The 21,155-nt window shown below is 35.4% G+C and overlaps 1 protein-coding gene across 5 annotated transcripts; it reads right to left on the bottom strand.

Moving 5' to 3' along the window:
* Positions 1–220: 220 nt before the first annotated feature.
* On the bottom strand, positions 221–19,786 carry LOC121527951 (TBC1 domain family member 12-like). Of its 5 annotated transcripts, none has more exons than XM_041815004.1 (15): positions 19,582–19,786; positions 13,732–14,283; positions 13,132–13,234; positions 5,892–6,019; positions 5,737–5,819; positions 5,190–5,307; positions 4,574–4,680; positions 4,268–4,330; positions 4,105–4,196; positions 3,948–4,019; positions 2,469–2,597; positions 2,161–2,270; positions 1,363–1,520; positions 856–959; positions 221–435 (listed from the first exon to the last, which is right to left on the bottom strand). In XM_041815004.1, exons 2-15 carry the CDS (start codon positions 14,256–14,258, stop codon positions 391–393), a joined length of 1,839 nt encoding a protein of 612 aa, XP_041670938.1. In that variant the 5' UTR covers positions 14,259–14,283; positions 19,582–19,786; the 3' UTR covers positions 221–390. The 5 variants fall into 5 exon arrangements, 4 of the variants coding, with proteins under 4 accessions (XP_041670938.1, XP_041670937.1, XP_041670940.1 ...); XM_041815003.1 differs by having other exon boundaries at positions 13,732–14,280; XM_041815006.1 differs by having other exon boundaries at positions 13,132–13,231; positions 13,732–14,280.
* Between the last annotated feature and the right edge of the window lie 1,369 nt (positions 19,787–21,155).

The following is a 21,155-nucleotide window of genomic DNA, read 5'->3' as shown; positions in this document are numbered from 1 at the left end:
AATGTCCCTCACTGCCTCCCCTACTGTCCAGCTATAGAGTAAATGTCCCTCACTGCCTCCCCTACTGTCCAGCTATAGAGTAAATGTCCCTCACTGCCTCCCCTACTGTCCATCTGTAGAGTAAATGTCCCTCACTGCCTCCCCTACTGTCCATCTGTAGAGTAAATGTCCCTCACTGCCTCCCCTACTGTCCATCCCTAGAGTATATGTCCCTCATTGCCTCCCCTACTGTCCATCCCTCCTTCACCTTAGTTTTCCTGTTATGACACAGAATCTCAGAGAAATGAGAAAAGTCATAAATAAATGTTGATCTGACATCAGATTTGAACCCTGGATCCACAATGTGACTCTAAAAAAATCACATTTTATAGAAATAAATCCGATGGTTGATCAGCTGCTGCTCTGACTCTCTGATTCTCTACACGAAGACAAAACCTGAAAAAAAACAACAGAGAAAAGAACAGGATTATTTTATTTTGCCCTGCTGTGATTGGCCAGTCCTTTATTCTGACATCTACTGTAGAAACAGGCCACGACACTCTGATCAGCTGTTCCTGTTTCCATACTGGGGTTTTAGGCCGGGGATCCTTTGGTTTTTAACAATACTGGTGCTGAAGGGATTCTTTTAAATCCAGTCTAACCAGCGCCTGAACCCTCACTTCAGGAGGAAAAACCAGCAACAGTTAACAACGCTCAGACTCACTTTCATGACTGCAACAGCAGCTTTGAAAAAGAAAAGTCAAAATGAAATGAAAAGAATGAATAATGAAAAATCCCAAACTATTATAACTTTGTAAAAATGTTCATTTTCAGTTTTTTCATGAACTAAATCAACATTTCTGCTGAGTGATTCACCTGGCTCCACTTCCTGCCTCCACTCAGCATGGGCGTGGCCGTGATGCAGGAGAACAGCCTATCAGAGAGCAGCTCTTCATCAGGGAGGCGGGACAGGAACTGAGCTGAATGAGGAGATAAGACTTCATTACAACAGGAAGTGACCAGAGGAAGTGAGACAGCTCACTTTATGGACGATGGGTCTGTCTGAAACTTCTGGAAAAGTGGATGAAAACCACTTTTCCTAAAGTTACCAACGATGGCGTACTATGGCTATTTCCAATTTCTTTCCTACATATGAAAATAGACCCAACGTGGTCGGCTTCACCAACATTCCATCTCCTGTTTGATGTCATCTTTTAATGCCTATAAAACATTCCATCCTTGCCCTTAAAGACGATGTCATCCTTTGACACCTATAAAACATTCCATCCTTGCCCTTAAAGATGATGTCATCCTTTTTGAAAGCTGATTGGATGCGGCGTGAGTGATGTCACCCAGGTAACATCAGGTGTGCTGATGACTAACCGATGCTGATCAGGTCCAGGTGAAGCAGCTGGTCCTGGTACAGTCTCAGGATCCCCAGAGCCGCCCTGAACAGAAACTCCTCCCCGTCACAGAAGAACACGTCCCACACTCTGCACGCCACGTCGAGGGGGAGGGGCTTCAGGTAGAGAGACAGGATCCTGAAGGGGGACGAGCTTCTTAATTTCAAAATAAAATGTGACAATAAAACAATAAATAATCTGAATTTGGAGACAGACTTTATTTTTATCATCTTTATCACCTGGGACAGTTCTGTTTTCAGGCTCTCTGTCCCGTGTCCCAACAAAAATCCGTAAAACGCCAACGTGTCCCGGTTTTGAACAACTACTGTCCCAATAAAAATGGGAAATACCAAAACATTGCAACAGGGATCAAACTTGACCTCCCTTTATCTGTATTTGTCTGTATACATGTCAATCATTGTGGTTGCCTAGCCAACTGCTATCTGACCAATAGAAAAACATAACCACGCCACAGCTCCTTATAGGTCTGTCGGAAACCTTCTCAGGGACTTAACCTTAAGTTTCAGTTTCATTTCCAGACATGAATCCCTGCAGAAGGGCAGGGGTGAGGGAGAGAAGAGCTAGAGTGATAATAGTTATAATATAAAAATACAATGATATATTATAGTGTAATAATAGAGCTGATTCTAAAACCGCTCCAGCAGATCCTCCAAACATTCTGGTTCTTCATGATCTGAGATGGTCCAATCACACACCCTGACCCCCTACCCAGGCTCTGTGCTAAGCTAGCCAGGCTAGCAGCTGTTCAGAGACTCACCAGTCCATGAGGTAGAGGTCAGGGGTCACGTCTGAAGACCTGAAGTGAAGGAAGAGACGAGGTAGAGACTCCTCAAAGAACAGCTGGAAGCACCTGAAATACCTGAACATCTGCACACGGACCAAAGAAGATAAAGGTCTGATCAAACTGTGAGTTTTATTCATCATTAAAACCGATAAATCCCGTCTGTGGCGTCTATCGTTGTTTTCTGTCTAAATCTGACTCCTCCTTTAAACGATAAATCCCGTCTGTGGCGTCTATCGTTGTTTTCTGTCTAAATCTGACTCCAGATCATAAAGGCGTTTGACCTGCTGGTGGTCGACTCTGTAGAAAGCCAGCTGACACGGCCTGTTGATGAGGTTAGAGAATCTGATGAAGGCGTCCAACTCGTCCATGTTCAGAACCAACGTGGCCGCCACCAAGGACATCCCCTGCACCTGGGCGAGTCAGAGAGAGAGTAAATGAATAGCAGTGAATCATAAATGGCGGTCAGCTGTTTGGTTAGAGAGACTGTCAGCAGCAAACTATGCTCAGACTGACTTTTATGAACCCTACCATAATACTGTAGGGGGCGTGGCCTGAAACCGTGGTGATATGAAAACGCCCAAACAACCAAAACACGAGTTATGAAAACATCAGCATCTCTGTCATCATTAAAACTCAGATATAACAACAATCTTTCCCTAAACTTCACTGTCCTCCTAGCTCCTTACAAGCTCCGCCCATTTTTACAAAAGTGCCCAACTATGGCCTACTATTAGGCAAAATGGAAAGAAAGGACCCCAAATCCCCAGCTTCACCAACATTCCATCCTTGCATTTAAACGAGTTCATACTTTACAGTTTATAAAACATTCCATCCTTGCCTTTAAACATGAGCTCATTATTTACAGTTAATAAAACATTCCATCCTTGCCTTTAAACATGCGATCATTAATTACAGTTAATAAAACATTCCATCATTGCCTTCAACCATGAGACTATCCCTTAAAGTTTATAAAACATTCCATCCTTGCCTTTTAACATGAGACCATCCCTTTCAGTTTACAAAACATTCCATTCTTGCCTTTTAACATGAGACCATCCCTTTCAGTTTATAAAACATTCCATCCTTGCCTTTTAACATGAGACCATCCCTTTCAGTTTATAAAACATTCCATCCTTGCCTTTTAACATGAGACCATCCCTTTCAGTTCATAAAACATTCCATCCTTAACTTTAAACAGGAGGTCATTATTTACAGTTTATAAAACATTACATCCTTGCCTTTAAACAGGAGGTCATTATTTACAGTTAATAAAACATTCCATCCTTGCCTTTTAACATGAGACCATCCCTTTCAGTTTATAAAACATTCCATCCTTGCCTTTAAACAGGAGGTCATTATTTACAGTTTATAAAACATTCCATCCTTGCTTTTAAACAGGAGGTCATTATTTACAGTTAATAAAACATTCCATCCTTGCCTTTAAACAGGAGGTCCTTATTTACAGTTAATAAAACATTCCATCCTTGCCTTTAAACAGGAGGGCCCCACCCTCTTGACTGTGAAGCCATGCCGTTGTAACCTGTTGAGAATGTGTCTTGGCGTTGTTTCAGTGAAATAATCAGGATCAACCACTAAACGACCTTCTGGTCTCTGGAATGTTCTAGGTGTTCTTGAGCATTCCACCGCTTTCCCGGTACTTTTCTCAGCTCTGTCCCAACTTTTCTGGAATGTTTTATGAACCAGGTTGTGAACGTGACCATTTGAACATGAGAACACGAGTGTGAGTCTGTGTGACTTACGTATCCCACATCAGGTCTGTAACACACATAAGCTCCCAGAATGCTTTGCAGCAGATCGTGGTATGGACCGCCCTACAAAATAAAAGCCTGAGCTCACTCTCAGTCTGAAAGTTGTATTGTCTTATTTTGAAGGCTGTAATGTTTGTTTCTGTCCTACCTTCTGAAAGACACAGAGTGAGGGGAATGTTCTGGAGATGTCCCGTGTGATCAGCTCACAGCTGGACTCTCGGTCTGCCGCTGACGCCCCGTCTGCAGGTAAACACCACCAGGTGAGTCCTTGGACACGGCCTGTTGTTTATTTAAAGGTCTGTTTTACTCACCATCGCTCTCACTGACGCTCCTCCAGCTCTCCCTGGATCTGCAGAGGAAGATCTCATAGAGCTCTGAGGAGGAAACAGGAGATTGGTTTTTACTCAAGTCCACCTGACCGAGACCCCTACAGAGATGAAGAACCTCGTTATGAGAGGGTCCACAGATGAAGAACCTCGTTATGAGAGGGTCCACAGATGAAGACCAACCATCCAACCATCCATCCAACCAACCATCCAACCAACCATCCAACCATCCATCCAACCATCCATCTATCCAACCAACCAACCAATCAGATAAAGTGCTTCTATTTTTACCTGCTGTGATGTTGAGCTCGTTGCCGATGGCGATGCTCCAAACCCGTCCTCGGACACTTGGAGGTAAACCTCCCCACCACAAGTCCCGGGTCCGACGACTGGACCTCCTGTACCAGGAAACACATATGACATCATCACAGGGATTGTAAATGCTGCGGTCTGACCTGGTATCTAGTTTTGTCTTATATGGTTCTTTGGTCCCTTTAGACCCTGGGGGGTCTGAACTTTGACTGAGGGCCACAAACAGAACTATCAGGGGCGCTCTGATACACCTCTCCTTTAGTCCGACCTGAGACCTGAAGCCTTTTTAGTTTAACCAGGAAAGATCATTCATCTGTTTCTGCAGAAAATCCAGACCTGGATCGGTTTAGGGGAGATTTTTAGGCTGAGTGTTGCTGGGGGTCTTCAGTAGAGAGAGAGGGATAGGGGACTCATTTAGACGACGGACCACAAGGACCGGTTAAGAACACGCACCAAGAACATTTACACTGGAGGGCTGAATTTAGTGGGACTGTCCCTTTAAATAAACAGCTAAATAAAGGTGAGGACACCCCTGTGTTTGATAATCCAGACTGTGAAGTTACAGAGTGAGGACCATGACTCCACGGGGCCTTACATGGCGTCCCAGTGCGGCAGGATGTGCTGGTTCCAGATCAGCGTGTTGTTGGAGATCTCCTCCTCGTGTCTCAGCCTCTCTCTCCTCTGCTGCTCCCTCCTCTGCGCCTCCTTCAGCTCTGACACACAAAAACAGCGCCGTCACCGCAGGCCGGTGGTCATCAGGACAGCCTGAGGTCTGATTCTACCCCCGTTAGAGTCTTTAGATTTTATATAGACCAGGTCCTTGGTGAGTCCTGGTCTCTGTTAGAGTCCATCTGATCTACAGAGAACCCAAAATCTGACAGAGAGTACAGATGGATGATGCTGGGGTTCTCAAATGTCTGATCTGCTGATGTTTACGGATTTATATTTGCTGATTTATGAGAAATCTAAACAGAAAAAACCTTGAATGAAGGTCAAAGCGGAATTTTCACAGATGGTTATAAGGTTAAAATCAGCTCAGACTGTCCTCATGTCCGCGGTCTACCACCGTTTCAGCTTTACTCTGCACGTGAAACGTTTAACTCCACCCTTGTAGGAGGGCCAGGAGGTTAAAACAAACCTACCTCTCCTTCTAGCTCCAGCCACCATCTGTTCGTACTGCTCTCTGTGTCTCTGCGTCTCCTCCGCTGACTTCGCCGGAAGGTTCCTGAAGCAAAGAGACGCCGTAAAGACAGGAAGTAACCTAACCATCAGACAAAGAGACAGGAAGTAGACCTACGGCGGCCGGTCCTCCAGGATCAGCGCTGTTGTTGACAGAGGCTCAAACTCCACCTTCCTCTGGCTCAGCTGCCCCGAAGCATTATGGGTAGGAGAGCTGCGGGCTGACACCTGCCGTGCCTCGAACTCCTGCAATGACATCACAGGGCGTGTCTCAGTCGCCATGGCAACAGATTACAAACAACATGCCAGCTCACAGTCAAATCTGCCACACCCTAAACTACAGAACCCATAAACCCAAAAACTGAAAGGGAAAAATGATAACAACAGTCCAGCCCCGATCTTCTAAGATCAACATTCTTTCCCTGATGTTGGCTGTCCTTAACGGCAACTGTTCTAAAAGCCAGGCAACAATGGAGGGAAAGACCCCAACATCCCCAGCTTCACCAACATTCTATCCTCTGCTTGTGTTGAAGCTTAAAGAACATTCTATTCTGTGCCTTTTAGAAGGATGTCATCCTTTACAGCTTAAAGAAGATTCTGTGCCTTTAAAGATGATGTCATCTTTCAAACCTCACAGAACATTCTATTCTGTGCTGTAAATATGTAGAGCTCTACTTTCATCCTGGCTTATTTCTTTGAAGGTTTGTGGGATCAGTTAACCTCTAGTGAAAATAGTGATTCTGTGTTTTTAGCTGAGATCAGTTAACCTCTAGTGAAAATAGTGATTCTGTGTTTTTAGCTGAGATCAGTTAACCTCTAGTGAAAATAGTGATTCTGTGTTTTTAGCTGAGATCAGTTAATCTCTAGTGAAAATAGTGATTCTGTGTTTTTAGCTGAGATCAGTTAACCTCTAGTGAAAATAGTGATTCTGTGTTTTTAGCTGAGATCAGTTAACCTCTAGTGAAAATAGTGATTCTGTGTTTTTAGCTGAGATCAGTTAATCTCTAGTGAAAATAGTGATTCTGTGTTTTAGCTGAGATCAGTTAACCTCTAGTGAAAATAGTGATTCTGTGTTTTAGCTGAGATCAGTTAACCTCTAGTGAAAAGAGTGATTCTGTGTTTTTAGCTGAGATCAGTTAACCTCTAGTGAAAATAGTGATTCTGTGTTTTTAGCTGAGATCAGTTAACCTCTAGTGAAAATAGTGATTCTGTGTTTTTAGCTGAGATCAGTTAATCTCTAGTGAAAATAGTGATTCTGTGTTTTTAGCTGAGATCAGTTAATCTCTAGTGAAAATAGTGATTCTGTGTTTTTAGCTGAGATCAGTTAATCTCTAGTGAAAATAGTGATTCTGTGTTTTAGCTGAGATCAGTTAACCTCTAGTGAAAATAGTGATTCTGTGTTTTTAGCTGAGATCAGTTAACCTCTAGTGAAAATAGTGATTCTGTGTTTTTAGCTGAGATCAGTAAACCTCTAGTGAAAATAGTGATTCTGTGTTTTTAGCTGAGATCAGTTAACCTCTAGTGAAAATAGTGATTCTGTGTTTTTAGCTGAGATCAGTAAACCTCTAGTGAAAATAGTGATTCTGTGTTTTTAGCTGAGATCAGTTAATCTCTAGTGAAAATAGTGATTCTGTGTTTTTAGCTGAGATCAGTTAATCTCTAGTGAAAATAGTGATTCTGTGTTTTAGCTGAGATCAGTTAACCTCTAGTGAAAATAGTGATTCTGTGTTTTTAGCTGAGATCAGTTAATCTCTAGTGAAAATAGTGATTCTGTGTTTTTAGCTGAGATCAGTAAACCTCTAGTGAAAATAGTGATTCTGTGTTTTTAGCTGAGATCAGTAAACCTCTAGTGAAAATAGTGATTCTGTGTTTTTAGCTGAGATCAGTAAACCTCTAGTGAAAATAGTGATTCTGTGTTTTTAGCTGAGATCAGTTAACCTCTAGTGAAAATAGTGATTCTGTGTTTTTAGCTGAGATCAGTTAACCTCTAGTGAAAATAGTGATTCTGTGTTTTTAGCTGAGATCAGTTAACCTCTAGTGAAAATAGTGATTCTGTGTTTTAGCTGAGATCAGTAAATCTCTAGTGAAAATAGTGATTCTGTGTTTTTAGCTGAGATCAGTTAACCTCTAGTGAAAATAGTGATTCTGTGTTTTTAGCTGAGATCAGTTAACCTCTAGTGAAAATAGTGATTCTGTGTTTTTAGCTGAGATCAGTAAACCTCTAGTGAAAATAGTGATTCTGTGTTTTTAGCTGAGATCAGTTAACCTCTAGTGAAAATAGTGATTCTGTGTTTTTAGCTGAGATCAGTTAACCTCTAGTGAAAATAGTGATTCTGTGTTTTTAGCTGAGATCAGTTAATCTCTAGTGAAAATAGTGATTCTGTGTTTTAGCTGAGATCAGTTAACCTCTAGTGAAAATAGTGATTCTGTGTTTTAGCTGAGATCAGTTAACCTCTAGTGAAAATAGTGATTCTGTGTTTTTAGCTGAGATCAGTTAACCTCTAGTGAAAATAGTGATTCTGTGTTTTTAGCTGAGATCAGTTAACCTCTAGTGAAAATAGTGATTCTGTGTTTTTAGCTGAGATCAGTTAACCTCTAGTGAAAATAGTGATTCTGTGTTTTAGCTGAGATCAGTAAATCTCTAGTGAAAATAGTGATTCTGTGTTTTTAGCTGAGATCAGTTAACCTCTAGTGAAAATAGTGATTCTGTGTTTTTAGCTGAGATCAGTTAATCTCTAGTGAAAATAGTGATTCTGTGTTTTTAGCTGAGATCAGTTAATCTCTAGTGAAAATAGTGATTCTGTGTTTTTAGCTGAGATCAGTTAATCTCTAGTGAAAATAGTGATTCTGTGTTTTAGCTGAGATCAGTTAACCTCTAGTGAAAATAGTGATTCTGTGTTTTTAGCTGAGATCAGTTAACCTCTAGTGAAAATAGTGATTCTGTGTTTTTAGCTGAGATCAGTAAACCTCTAGTGAAAATAGTGATTCTGTGTTTTTAGCTGAGATCAGTTAACCTCTAGTGAAAATAGTGATTCTGTGTTTTTAGCTGAGATCAGTAAACCTCTAGTGAAAATAGTGATTCTGTGTTTTTAGCTGAGATCAGTTAACCTCTAGTGAAAATAGTGATTCTGTGTTTTTAGCTGAGATCAGTTAACCTCTAGTGAAAATAGTGATTCTGTGTTTTTAGCTGAGATCAGTTAACCTCTAGTGAAAATAGTGATTCTGTGTTTTTAGCTGAGATCAGTTAATCTCTAGTGAAAATAGTGATTCTGTGTTTTTAGCTGAGATCAGTAAACCTCTAGTGAAAATAGTGATTCTGTGTTTTTAGCTGAGATCAGTAAACCTCTAGTGAAAATAGTGATTCTGTGTTTTTAGCTGAGATCAGTAAACCTCTAGTGAAAATAGTGATTCTGTGTTTTTAGCTGAGATCAGTTAACCTCTAGTGAAAATAGTGATTCTGTGTTTTTAGCTGAGATCAGTTAACCTCTAGTGAAAATAGTGATTCTGTGTTTTTAGCTGAGATCAGTTAACCTCTAGTGAAAATAGTGATTCTGTGTTTTAGCTGAGATCAGTAAATCTCTAGTGAAAATAGTGATTCTGTGTTTTTAGCTGAGATCAGTTAACCTCTAGTGAAAATAGTGATTCTGTGTTTTTAGCTGAGATCAGTAAACCTCTAGTGAAAATAGTGATTCTGTGTTTTTAGCTGAGATCAGTAAACCTCTAGTGAAAATAGTGATTCTGTGTTTTTAGCTGAGATCAGTTAACCTCTAGTGAAAATAGTGATTCTGTGTTTTTAGCTGAGATCAGTTAACCTCTAGTGAAAATAGTGATTCTGTGTTTTTAGCTGAGATCAGTTAATCTCTAGTGAAAATAGTGATTCTGTGTTTTTAGCTGAGATCAGTAAACCTCTAGTGAAAATAGTGATTCTGTGTTTTAGCTGAGATCAGTAAACCTCTAGTGAAAATAGTGATTCTGTGTTTTTAGCTGAGATCAGTAAACCTCTAGTGAAAATAGTGATTCTGTGTTTTAGCTGAGATCAGTAAATCTCTAGTGAAAATAGTGATTCTGTGTTTTAGCTGAGATCAGTTAATCTCTAGTGAAAATAGTGATTCTGTGTTTTTAGCTGAGATCAGTAAACCTCTAGTGAAAATAGTGATTCTGTGTTTTAGCTGAGATCAGTTAACCTCTAGTGAAAATAGTGATTCTGTGTTTTTAGCTGAGATCAATTAAACTCTAGTGAAAATAGTGATTCTGTGTTTTTAGCTGAGATCAGTTAACCTCTAGTGAAAATAGTGATTCTGTGTTTTTAGCTGAGATCAATTAAACTCTAGTGAAAATAGTGATTCTGTGTTTTAGCTGAGATCAGTAAACCTCTAGTGAAAATAGTGATTCTGTGTTTTTAGCTGAGATCAGTTAACCTCTAGTGAAAATAGTGATTCTGTGTTTTTAGCTGAGATCAGTTAACCTCTAGTGAAAATAGTGATTCTGTGTTTTTAGCTGAGATCAGTTAAACCTCTAGTGAAAATAGTGATTCTGTGTTTTTAGCTGAGATCATTAACCTCTAGTGAAAATAGTGATTCTGTGTTTTTAGCTGAGATCAATTAAACTCTAGTGAAAATAGTGATTCTGTGTTTTTAGCTGAGATCAGTTAACCTCTAGTGAAAATAGTGATTCTGTGTTTTTAGCTGAGATCAGTTAATCTCTAGTGAAAATAGTGATTCTGTGTTTTTAGCTGAGATCAGTTAACTCTAGTGAAAATAGTGATTCTGTGTTTTAGCTGAGATCAGTTAACCTCTAGTGAAAATAGTGATTCTGTGTTTTTAGCTGAGATCAGTTAACCTCTAGTGAAAATAGTGATTCTGTGTTTTTAGCTGAGATCAGTTAACCTCTAGTGAAAATAGTGATTCTGTGTTTTTAGCTGAGATCAATTAAACTCTAGTGAAAATAGTGATTCTGTGTTTTTAGCTGAGATCAGTTAATCTCTAGTGAAAATAGTGATTCTGTGTTTTTAGCTGAGATCAGTTAACCTCTAGTGAAAATAGTGATTCTGTGTTTTTAGCTGAGATCAGTTAACCTCTAGTGAAAATAGTGATTCTGTGTTTTTAGCTGAGATCAGTTAACCTCTAGTGAAAATAGTGATTCTGTGTTTTTAGCTGAGATCAGTTAACCTCTAGTGAAAATAGTGATTCTGTGTTTTTAGCTGAGATCAGTTAACCTCTAGTGAAAATAGTGATTCTGTGTTTTTAGCTGAGATCAGTTAACCTCTAGTGAAAATAGTGATTCTGTGTTTTTAGCTGAGATCAGTAAACCTCTAGTGAAAATAGTGATTCTGTGTTTTTAGCTGAGATCAGTTAATCTCTAGTGAAAATAGTGATTCTGTGTTTTTAGCTGAGATCAGTTAACCTCTAGTGAAAATAGTGATTCTGTGTTTTTAGCTGAGATCAGTTAATCTCTAGTGAAAATAGTGATTCTGTGTTTTTAGCTGAGATCAGTTAATCTCTAGTGAAAATAGTGATTCTGTGTTTTAGCTGAGATCAGTTAACCTCTAGTGAAAATAGTGATTCTGTGTTTTTAGCTGAGATCAGTTAAACTCTAGTGAAAATAGTGATTCTGTGTTTTTAGCTGAGATCAGTTAACCTCTAGTGAAAATAGTGATTCTGTGTTTTTAGCTGAGATCAGTTAAACCTCTAGTGAAAATAGTGATTCTGTGTTTTTAGCTGAGATCAGTTAAACCTCTAGTGAAAATAGTGATTCTGTGTTTTTAGCTGAGATCAGTTAACCTCTAGTGAAAATAGTGATTCTGTGTTTTTAGCTGAGATCAGTTAACCTCTAGTGAAAATAGTGATTCTGTGTTTTTAGCTGAGATCAGTTAACCTCTAGTGAAAATAGTGATTCTGTGTTTTAGCTGAGATCAGTAAATCTCTAGTGAAAATAGTGATTCTGTGTTTTTAGCTGAGATCAGTTAACCTCTAGTGAAAATAGTGATTCTGTGTTTTTAGCTGAGATCATTAAACCTCTAGTGAAAATAGTTATTCTGTGTTTTTAGCTGAGATCAGTAAACCTCTAGTGAAAATAGTGATTCTGTGTTTTTAGCTGAGATCAGTTAACCTCTAGTGAAAATAGTGATTCTGTGTTTTTAGCTGAGATCAGTTAACCTCTAGTGAAAATAGTGATTCTGTGTTTTTAGCTGAGATCAGTTAATCTCTAGTGAAAATAGTGATTCTGTGTTGTTAGCTGAGATCAGTAAACCTCTAGTGAAAATAGTGATTCTGTGTTTTAGCTGAGATCAGTAAACCTCTAGTGAAAATAGTGATTCTGTGTTTTAGCTGAGATCAGTTAACCTCTAGTGAAAATAGTGATTCTGTGTTTTTAGCTGAGATCAATTAAACTCTAGTGAAAATAGTGATTCTGTGTTTTTAGCTGAGATCAGTTAACCTCTAGTGAAAATAGTGATTCTGTGTTTTTAGCTGAGATCAATTAAACTCTAGTGAAAATAGTGATTCTGTGTTTTAGCTGAGATCAGTAAACCTCTAGTGAAAATAGTGATTCTGTGTTTTTAGCTGAGATCAGTTAACCTCTAGTGAAAATAGTGATTCTGTGTTTTTAGCTGAGATCAGTTAACCTCTAGTGAAAATAGTGATTCTGTGTTTTTAGCTGAGATCAGTTAACCTCTAGTGAAAATAGTGATTCTGTGTTTTTAGCTGAGATCAATTAACCTCTAGTGAAAATAGTGATTCTGTGTTTTTAGCTGAGATCAATTAACCTCTAGTGAAAATAGTGATTCTGTGTTTTTAGCTGAGATCAATTAACCTCTAGTGAAAATAGTGATTCTGTGTTTTTAGCTGAGATCAGTTAATCTCTAGTGAAAATAGTGATTCTGTGTTTTTAGCTGAGATCAATTAAACTCTAGTGAAAATAGTGATTCTGTGTTTTAGCTGAGATCAGTTAATCTCTAGTGAAAATAGTGATTCTGTGTTTTTAGCTGAGATCAGTTAACCTCTAGTGAAAATAGTGATTCTGTGTTTTTAGCTGAGATCAATTAAACTCTAGTGAAAATAGTGATTCTGTGTTTTTAGCTGAGATCAATTAAACTCTAGTGAAAATAGTGATTCTGTGTTTTTAGCTGAGATCAATTAACCTCTAGTGAAAATAGTGATTCTGTGTTTTTAGCTGAGATCAATTAACCTCTAGTGAAAATAGTGATTCTGTGTTTTTAGCTGAGATCAATTAACCTCTAGTGAAAATAGTGATTCTGTGTTTTTAGCTGAGATCAATTAACCTCTAGTGAAAATAGTGATTCTGTGTTTTTAGCTGAGATCAATTAAACTCTAGTGAAAATAGTGATTCTGTGTTTTTACCTGCTGGATGGTCCGGGCGTGTTTAGACGGACTCTGTTTGGGGGGAACTTTACCAAACAGCTTCCATCCTGCGACGCTCTGACTGACGGACCGCTGCTTCCTGCTGCACAGATTCAGAAAGATTCACTACATTTCCCAGAATGCATTCTGACATGCTGTTTTTACCGTGTATCACTGTCAGAGATGCTGATATTATTACACTGGCCTATAAAAGTATTCACCCCTCAGGTGTTTGAGCCTTGTACTGGTGTTAGAACTCAATCATGGTTGGTTATTCTACAGTGGCTGTGACGCGTTCACTGACCTCAGGAGATCCCAGTTTCTCAAACCGTGGGATTACTAGCACCAGCTGGACCTCCCGGATTAGCTCAGTCACTTTAAAGGCTGAATATCTATGCAGTCACTGATTTTAGAACTTTATTTAATGACATTATTTTGTGTAAATCTGTTTTTACTCTGACATTAAAGAGGAATTTTTGTATCATTTTGTCTAAAAAGTTGAATTCTGTTGACCGTGGTTGATTTATAAAATCAGTAGAAAGGTCATCGGGGGCATTTTTAATCAACGCTGTTTCCTGATGACCTTTGTGTCTGATTTACCTGCTGAAGTACTCGACGATGCCCGGCCTCCTGGACTGCAGCTCTGACTCCGCCCCTCCGTCGTCCTGAACCAGCTGACCCGGAGCGCTCTGTCTGCGGCCGCACTCAAACGTGTTCCTGGAGCGAGGGGCGATGGCGGAGGGGAGACGTGGCTCACCTGGGGACGGCGACGGCGGCAGATCGGTGATGAAGGCCTCATCATCAGAGCTGGCGTGCTCCTGTGAGTCCAGGTCAGAGGCGTTAGAAGGAGGGACAGGTGAGACAGGCGTGGAGCCTCCTGTAGCTCCGCCCCCACAGGTACCATCAGTGTCCAGTCTGTCACAGCAGCGTTTGATTGGTCCTTTGGTGCGGAGGTCCTCACAGTGTGACGGAGCAGCAGATTCTCCCAACTCCTCGCCGTCTCCTGAGCATGTCACCTCCTGGTGATGATGGGCGATGACATCATCAGAGGAGGCGGGGTCATCATGATGAAAGCACGCTTCGTGTACCGTCACGGGAGAAGACGACGAATCACCGCAGGTTTCCATTTCACATCGGAAACGAGACGAGCTGCTGAGAGAAACCACAAACACGCGTTAGCAGATTTATTCTGAAGGTCTCCGGAAGGACGGACTCTACGGTGGCCCTGGAGGGCCACGGCAAAAAATACAACCACCAAAATATTTAATGACACACAAAAATATTTCACATTTTTTAAAATTCACAACAAAAAAAATACATAAACAAATAAACATAGAAATTAAAAAATCAAAACAATAACATGAACAAATGTTGGAATTATTTATGTTTTTGAGTGTGTCTAATATAATGATGTTGCTGCCTGAGGCCACCATACACAGACACCAAAAGTATTTTAAAGGAAACCCACTGAATTTGGATATTATTTTAAATGAGATAATCAGCTGATTCTTATTTACATCAGGTTTATTTTTGAAAAACAGTCTGTTTAATTCTAAATAAATTTAATCTAATATTAAAGCTTCTATTATTGTGCTGTTGTCTGTTATTACAGGATTATTTTATAGTAAATTTACTCTAATATTAAAGCTTCTATTATTGTGCTGTTGTCTGTTATTACAGGATTATATTATAATAAATTTAATCTAATATTAAAGCTTCTATTATTGTGCTGTTGTCTGTTATTACAGGATTATTTTATAGTAAATTTACTCTAATATTAAAGCTTCTATTATTGTGCTGTTGTCTGTTTTTACAGGATTATTTTATAATAAATTTACTCTAATATTAAAGCTTCTATTATTGTGCTGTTGTCTGTTTTTACAGGATTATTTTAGAGTAAATTTACTCTAATATTAAAGCTTCTATTATTGTGCTGTTGTCTGTTATTACAGGATTATATTATAATAAATTTAATCTAATATTAAAGCTTCTATTATTGTGCTGTTGTCTGTTATTACAGGATTATTTTATAGTAAATTTACTCTAATATTAAAGCTTCTATTATTGTGCTGTTGTCTGTTTTTACAGGATTATTTTATAATAAATTTACTCTAATATTAAAGCTTCTATTATTGTGCTGTTGTCTGTTATTACAGGATTATTTTAGAGTAAATTTACTCTAATATTAAAGCTTCTATTATTGTGCTGTTGTCTGTTTTTACAGAATTATTTTAGAGTAAATTTACTCTAATATTAAAGCTTCTATTATTGTGCTGTTGTCTGTTATTACAGGATTATTTTAGAGTAAATTTACTCTAATATTAAAGCTTCTATTATTGTGCTGTTGTCTGTTATTACAGGATTATTTTAGAGTAAATTTACTCTAATATTAAAGCTATTGTTGTTGTGCTGTTGTCTGTTATTACAGGATTATATTATAATAAATTTACTCTAATATTAAAGCTTCTATTATTGTGCTGTTGTCTGTTATTACAGGATTATTTTATGATAAATTTACTCTAATATTAAAGCTTCTATTATTGTGCTGTTGTCTGTTATTACAGGATTATTTTAGAGTAAATTTACTCTAATATTAAAGCTTCTATTATTGTGCTGTTGTCTGTTATTACAGGATTATTTTAGAGTAAATTTACTCTAATATTAAAGCTATAGTTATTGTGCTGTTGTCTGTTATTACAGGATTATATTATAATAAATTTACTCTAATATTAAAGCTTCTATTATTGTGCTGTTGTCTGTTATTACAGGATTATTTTAGAGTAAATTTACTCTAATATTAAAGCTATTGTTATTGTGCTGTTGTCTGTTATTACAGGATTATTTTATAGTAAATTTACTCTAATATTAAAGCTTCTATTATTGTGCTGTTGTCTGTTATTACAGGATTATTTTAGAGTAAATTTACTCTATTATTAAAGCTTCTATTATTGTGCTGTTGTCTGTTATTACAGGATTATTTTATAGTAAATTTACTCTAATATTAAAGCTATTGTTATTGTGCTGTTGTCTGTTATTACAGGATTATATTATAATAAATTTACTCTAATATTAAAGCTTCTATTATTGTGCTGTTGTCTGTTATTACAGGATTATTTTATAATAAATTTACTCTAATATTAAAGCTTCTATTATTGTGCTGTTGTCTGTTATTACAGGATTATATTATAATAAATTTAGTCTAATATTAAAGCTTCTATTATTGTGCTGTTGTCTGTTATTACAGGATTATTTTAGAGTAAATTTACTCTAATGTTAAAGCTATTGTTATTGTGCTGTTGTCTGTTATTACAGGATTATATTATAATAAATTTACTCTAATATTAAAGCTTCTATTATTGTGCTGTTGTCTGTTATTACAGGATTATTTTAGAGTAAATTTACTCTAATATTAAAGCTATTGTTATTGTGCTGTTGTCTGTTATTACAGGATTATTTTATAGTAAATTTACTCTAATATTAAAGCTTCTATTATTGTGCTGTTGTCTGTTATTACAGGATTATTTTAGAGTAAATTTACTCTAATATTAAAGCTTCTATTATTGTGCTGTTGTCTGTTATTACAGGATTATTTTATAATAAATTTACTCTAATATTAAAGCTTCTATTATTGTGCTGTTGTCTGTTATTACAGGATTATATTATAATAAATTTACTCTAATATTAAAGCTTCTATTATTGTGCTGTTGTCTGTTATTACAGGATTATTTTATAGTAAATTTACTCTAATATTAAAGCTATTGTTATTGTGCTGTTGTCTGTTATTACAGGATTATATTATAATAAATTTACTCTAATATTAAAGCTTCTATTATTGTGCTGTTGTCTGTTATTACAGGATTATTTTATAGTAAATTTACTCTAATATTAAAGCTATTGTTATTGTGCTGTTGTCTGTTATTACAGGATTATATTATAATAAATTTACTCTAATATTAAAGCTTCTATTATTGTGCTGTTGTCTGTTATTACAGGATTATATTATAATAAATTTACTCTAATATTAAAGCTTCTATTATTGTGCTGTTGTCTGTTATTACAGGATTATTTTATAGTAAATTTACTCTAATATTAAAGCTTCTATTATTGTGCTGTTGTCTGTTATTACAGGATTATTTTAGAGTAAATTTACTCTAATATTAAAGCTTCTATTATTGTGCTGTTGTCTGTTATTACAGGATTATTTTATAGTAAATTTACTCTAATATTAAAGCTTCTATTATTGTGCTGTTGTCTGTTATTACAGGATTATTTTAGAGGAAATTTACTCTAATATTAAAGCTTCTATGATTGTGCTGTTGTCTGTTTTTACAGGATTATTTTAGAGTAAATTTACTCTAATATTAAAGCTTCTATTATTGTGCTGTTGTCTGTTTTTACAGGATTATTTTAGAGTAAATTTACTCTATTATTAAAGCTTCTATTATTGTGCTGTTGTCTGTTATTACAGGATTATTTTAGAGTAAATTTACTCTAATATTAAAGCTTCTATTATTGTGCTGTTGTCTGTTATTACAGGATTATTTTAGAGTAAATTTACTCTAATATTAAAGCTATTGTTATTGTGCTGTTGTCTGTTATTACAGGATTATATTATAATAAATTTACTCTAATATTAAAGCTTCTATTATTGTGCTGTTGTCTGTTATTACAGGATTATTTTATAATAAATTTACTCTAATATTAAAGCTTCTATTATTGTGCTGTTGTCTGTTATTACAGGATTATTTTAGAGTAAATTTACTCTAATATTAAAGCTTCTATTATTGTGCTGTTGTCTGTTATTACAGGATTATTTTAGAGTAAATTTACTCTAATATTAAAGCTATAGTTATTGTGCTGTTGTCTGTTATTACAGGATTATATTATAATAAATTTACTCTAATATTAAAGCTTCTATTATTGTGCTGTTGTCTGTTATTACAGGATTATTTTAGAGTAAATTTACTCTAATATTAAAGCTATTGTTATTGTGCTGTTGTCTGTTATTACAGGATTATTTTATAGTAAATTTACTCTAATATTAAAGCTTCTATTATTGTGCTGTTGTCTGTTATTACAGGATTATTTTAGAGTAAATTTACTCTATTATTAAAGCTTCTATTATTGTGCTGTTGTCTGTTATTACAGGATTATTTTAGAGTAAATTTACTCTAATATTAAAGCTATTGTTATTGTGCTGTTGTCTGTTATTACAGGATTATATTATAATAAATTTACTCTAATATTAAAGCTTCTATTATTGTGCTGTTGTCTGTTATTACAGGATTATTTTATAATAAATTTACTCTAATATTAAAGCTTCTATTATTGTGCTGTTGTCTGTTATTACAGGATTATTTTATAGTAAATTTACTCTAATATTAAAGCTATTGTTATTGTGCTGTTGTCTGTTATTACAGGATTATTTTAGAGTAAATTTACTCTAATATTAAAGCTTCTATGATTGTGCTGTTGTCTGTTATTACAGGATTATTTTAGAGTAAATTTACTCTAATATTAAAGCTTCTATTATTGTGCTGTTGTCTGTTATTACAGGATTATATTATAATAAATTTACTCTAATATTAAAGCTTCTATTATTGTGCTGTTGTCTGTTATTACAGGATTATTTTAGAGTAAATTTACTCTAATATTAAAGCTTCTATGATTGTGCTGTTGTCTGTTATTACAGGATTATTTTAGAGTAAATTTAGTCTAATATTAAAGCTTCTATTATTGTGCTGTTGTCTGTTATTACAGGATTATTTTAGAGTAAATTTAGTCTAATATTAAAGCTTCTATTATTGTGCTGTTGTCTGTTATTACAGGATTATTTTAGAGTAAATTTACTCTAATATTAAAGCTTCTATGATTGTGCTGTTGTCTGTTATTACAGGATTATTTTAGAGTAAATTTACTCTAATATTAAAGCTTCTATTATTGTGCTGTTGTCTGTTATTACAGGATTATATTATAATAAATTTACTCTAATATTAAAGCTTCTATTATTGTGCTGTTGTCTGTTATTACAGGATTATTTTATAGTAAATTTACTCTAATATTAAAGCTTCTATTATTGTGCTGTTGTCTGTTATTACAGGATTATTTTAGAGTAAATTTACTCTAATATTAAAGCTTCTATGATTGTGCTGTTGTCTGTTATTACAGGATTATTTTAGAGTAAATTTAGTCTAATATTAAAGCTTCTATTATTGTGCTGTTGTCTGTTATTACAGGATTATTTTAGAGTAAATTTAGTCTAATATTAAAGCTTCTATTATTGTGCTGTTGTCTGTTATTACAGGATTATTTTAGAGTAAATTTACTCTAATATTAAAGCTTCTATGATTGTGCTGTTGTCTGTTATTACAGGATTATTTTATAATAAATTTACTCTAATATTAAAGCTTCTTCTAACGCGGATTGTCGCTGTTGTTGTCGGGAACTCACCCTCACCTCTCCGGGTCTCCAGTCAGCGCCGCTCGGCTGAATCTTCCCCGGCTTCAGCGCCTCCTCCTCGGTGGACACTCAGCGGGGTCTCTCGCTTCGTCATGCCGGGACACGGAGCCCTGCGGCCGGCAGAGAGGAGCGGTGTTCAGCCTGTTCTCTGGAAGATTCTCATCCTCCGCGGTGACAGGTGAACCGAAGGAGGAGAGGCGCCATGTTCGCTGTTTGTGACGTAGGGGGTTACGTCAGCGTGACGTCAGACGGACTAGCGTTTCACAGCGAGGGAGGACGATGTAAAAGTCACACATTTAATACTTTAAATATTAAATTAAAGGCTAAACATGAGCGATTTTCTCTATGATTAGCCTCTAAGGACCTCTGTAGCGTTACTGTATTTTAATTTTTATGATAAAACCCACAGAAACAGATCATTCATGACATTTGTTTAGAAATAGACCATTAAATAAAATCTACCTGCTTTAATATTCTACCAAAAATATTTAACTGCTGCTTCATTAATCAATTCATTTCTACCGCTTTTATGCTACTTTATTCATAAGTTGTGCTTTTGTAACTCCTACACATGCTTTAATAATTGCTTCTACGGTGGCCCTGAAGGTCCAATAAACAACACATTGCAATGCAAAACACAAAATAATCTAAATAAAATAATCAAAATTTTAAAAATGAGTTGAAACAAAAATAAAATTTCACGTAGCCAAAAAAAAAAAAAAAAAAAAAAAAATCCGAAGTAAAACTATTTCACGAAATATTCCAACATTAAATAAAATATAAAATGTTACATTTATCAACATTTTTGAAATGTGAAAAAAATTTATCTGAAAATAAAAATCTTCCAGGAAAATTAAAAACATTTGAACAAATTGTTTTATGATAATTTCCTGTAGCAGTAAATATTTGTACTTTATATAAAATATTAAGCATTTAGCAGATTATTTTCCATTAATAATCTCTGAGTAATCTGAAATATTTTTGTGCTGTATTAAAATATTTTGGCTGATTTGTTTGTTATGCATTTCATTTACAATTTCATAAATAGCTGTACATTTTATGATGAATTTTTCAAATGTTTTTGAGTATAAAAAAATTTTTAAAGGGCTTTTACAAAATATTTAAATATTCAATAACATGACAAAAAAATATTTTCTTAAATGTTGATTAAAAAGTTTTCAGGTTTTAATAAAAAAAATCTTCACATCTAATGAACATTTGGACCAAAACACATTATTTACATTTCTATACAAATTTTAGGCATCAATAAAATATTTTTACTTACATCAAATGTTTGCCCAATGGATCAGAAGTTTTTAATATAATTATTTTAAATTTAAATATTTCTGATGACTTTTCCAATATTAGTATTCAAATAAAAAGTTTTCAGGTTCATTTACATATTCATGCATTTTAATATTTTCTTCTGCTTCTATTAAATATTTTGTCTATAAAAGGCAATTTTAGGTTTCAATAAAGTATTTTAACATTTTAACTAATATTTTTACATGTATGTTCTTGCATTTCAGTAACTATTTCTCTAACAGGTAAATGTTTAACACTTG

This window comes from Cheilinus undulatus, linkage group 20 (genome assembly GCF_018320785.1).
Source record: "Cheilinus undulatus linkage group 20, ASM1832078v1, whole genome shotgun sequence".
Classification (NCBI taxonomy): Eukaryota; Metazoa; Chordata; class Actinopteri; order Labriformes; family Labridae; genus Cheilinus; species Cheilinus undulatus.
The sequence above is the reverse complement of the archived record's forward strand: the minus strand, read 5'-3'. Positions and strand labels throughout refer to the sequence as shown.

Excerpts from the sequence above, each read along its gene's own strand:
- LOC121527951 (XM_041815004.1), bottom strand. The coding sequence starts at position 14,258 with ATGGAAACCTGCGGTGATTCGTCGTCTTCTCCCGTGACGGTACACGAA. Across the intron at positions 2,271-2,468 it reads ACAGAGTCGACCACCAGCAG|ATGTTCAGGTATTTCAGGTG; the intron begins GTCAAACGCCTT and ends GTCCGTGTGCAG. Across the intron at positions 960-1,362 it reads CCTGGACCTGATCAGCATCG|CTCAGTTCCTGTCCCGCCTC; the intron begins GTTAGTCATCAG and ends CTCCTCATTCAG.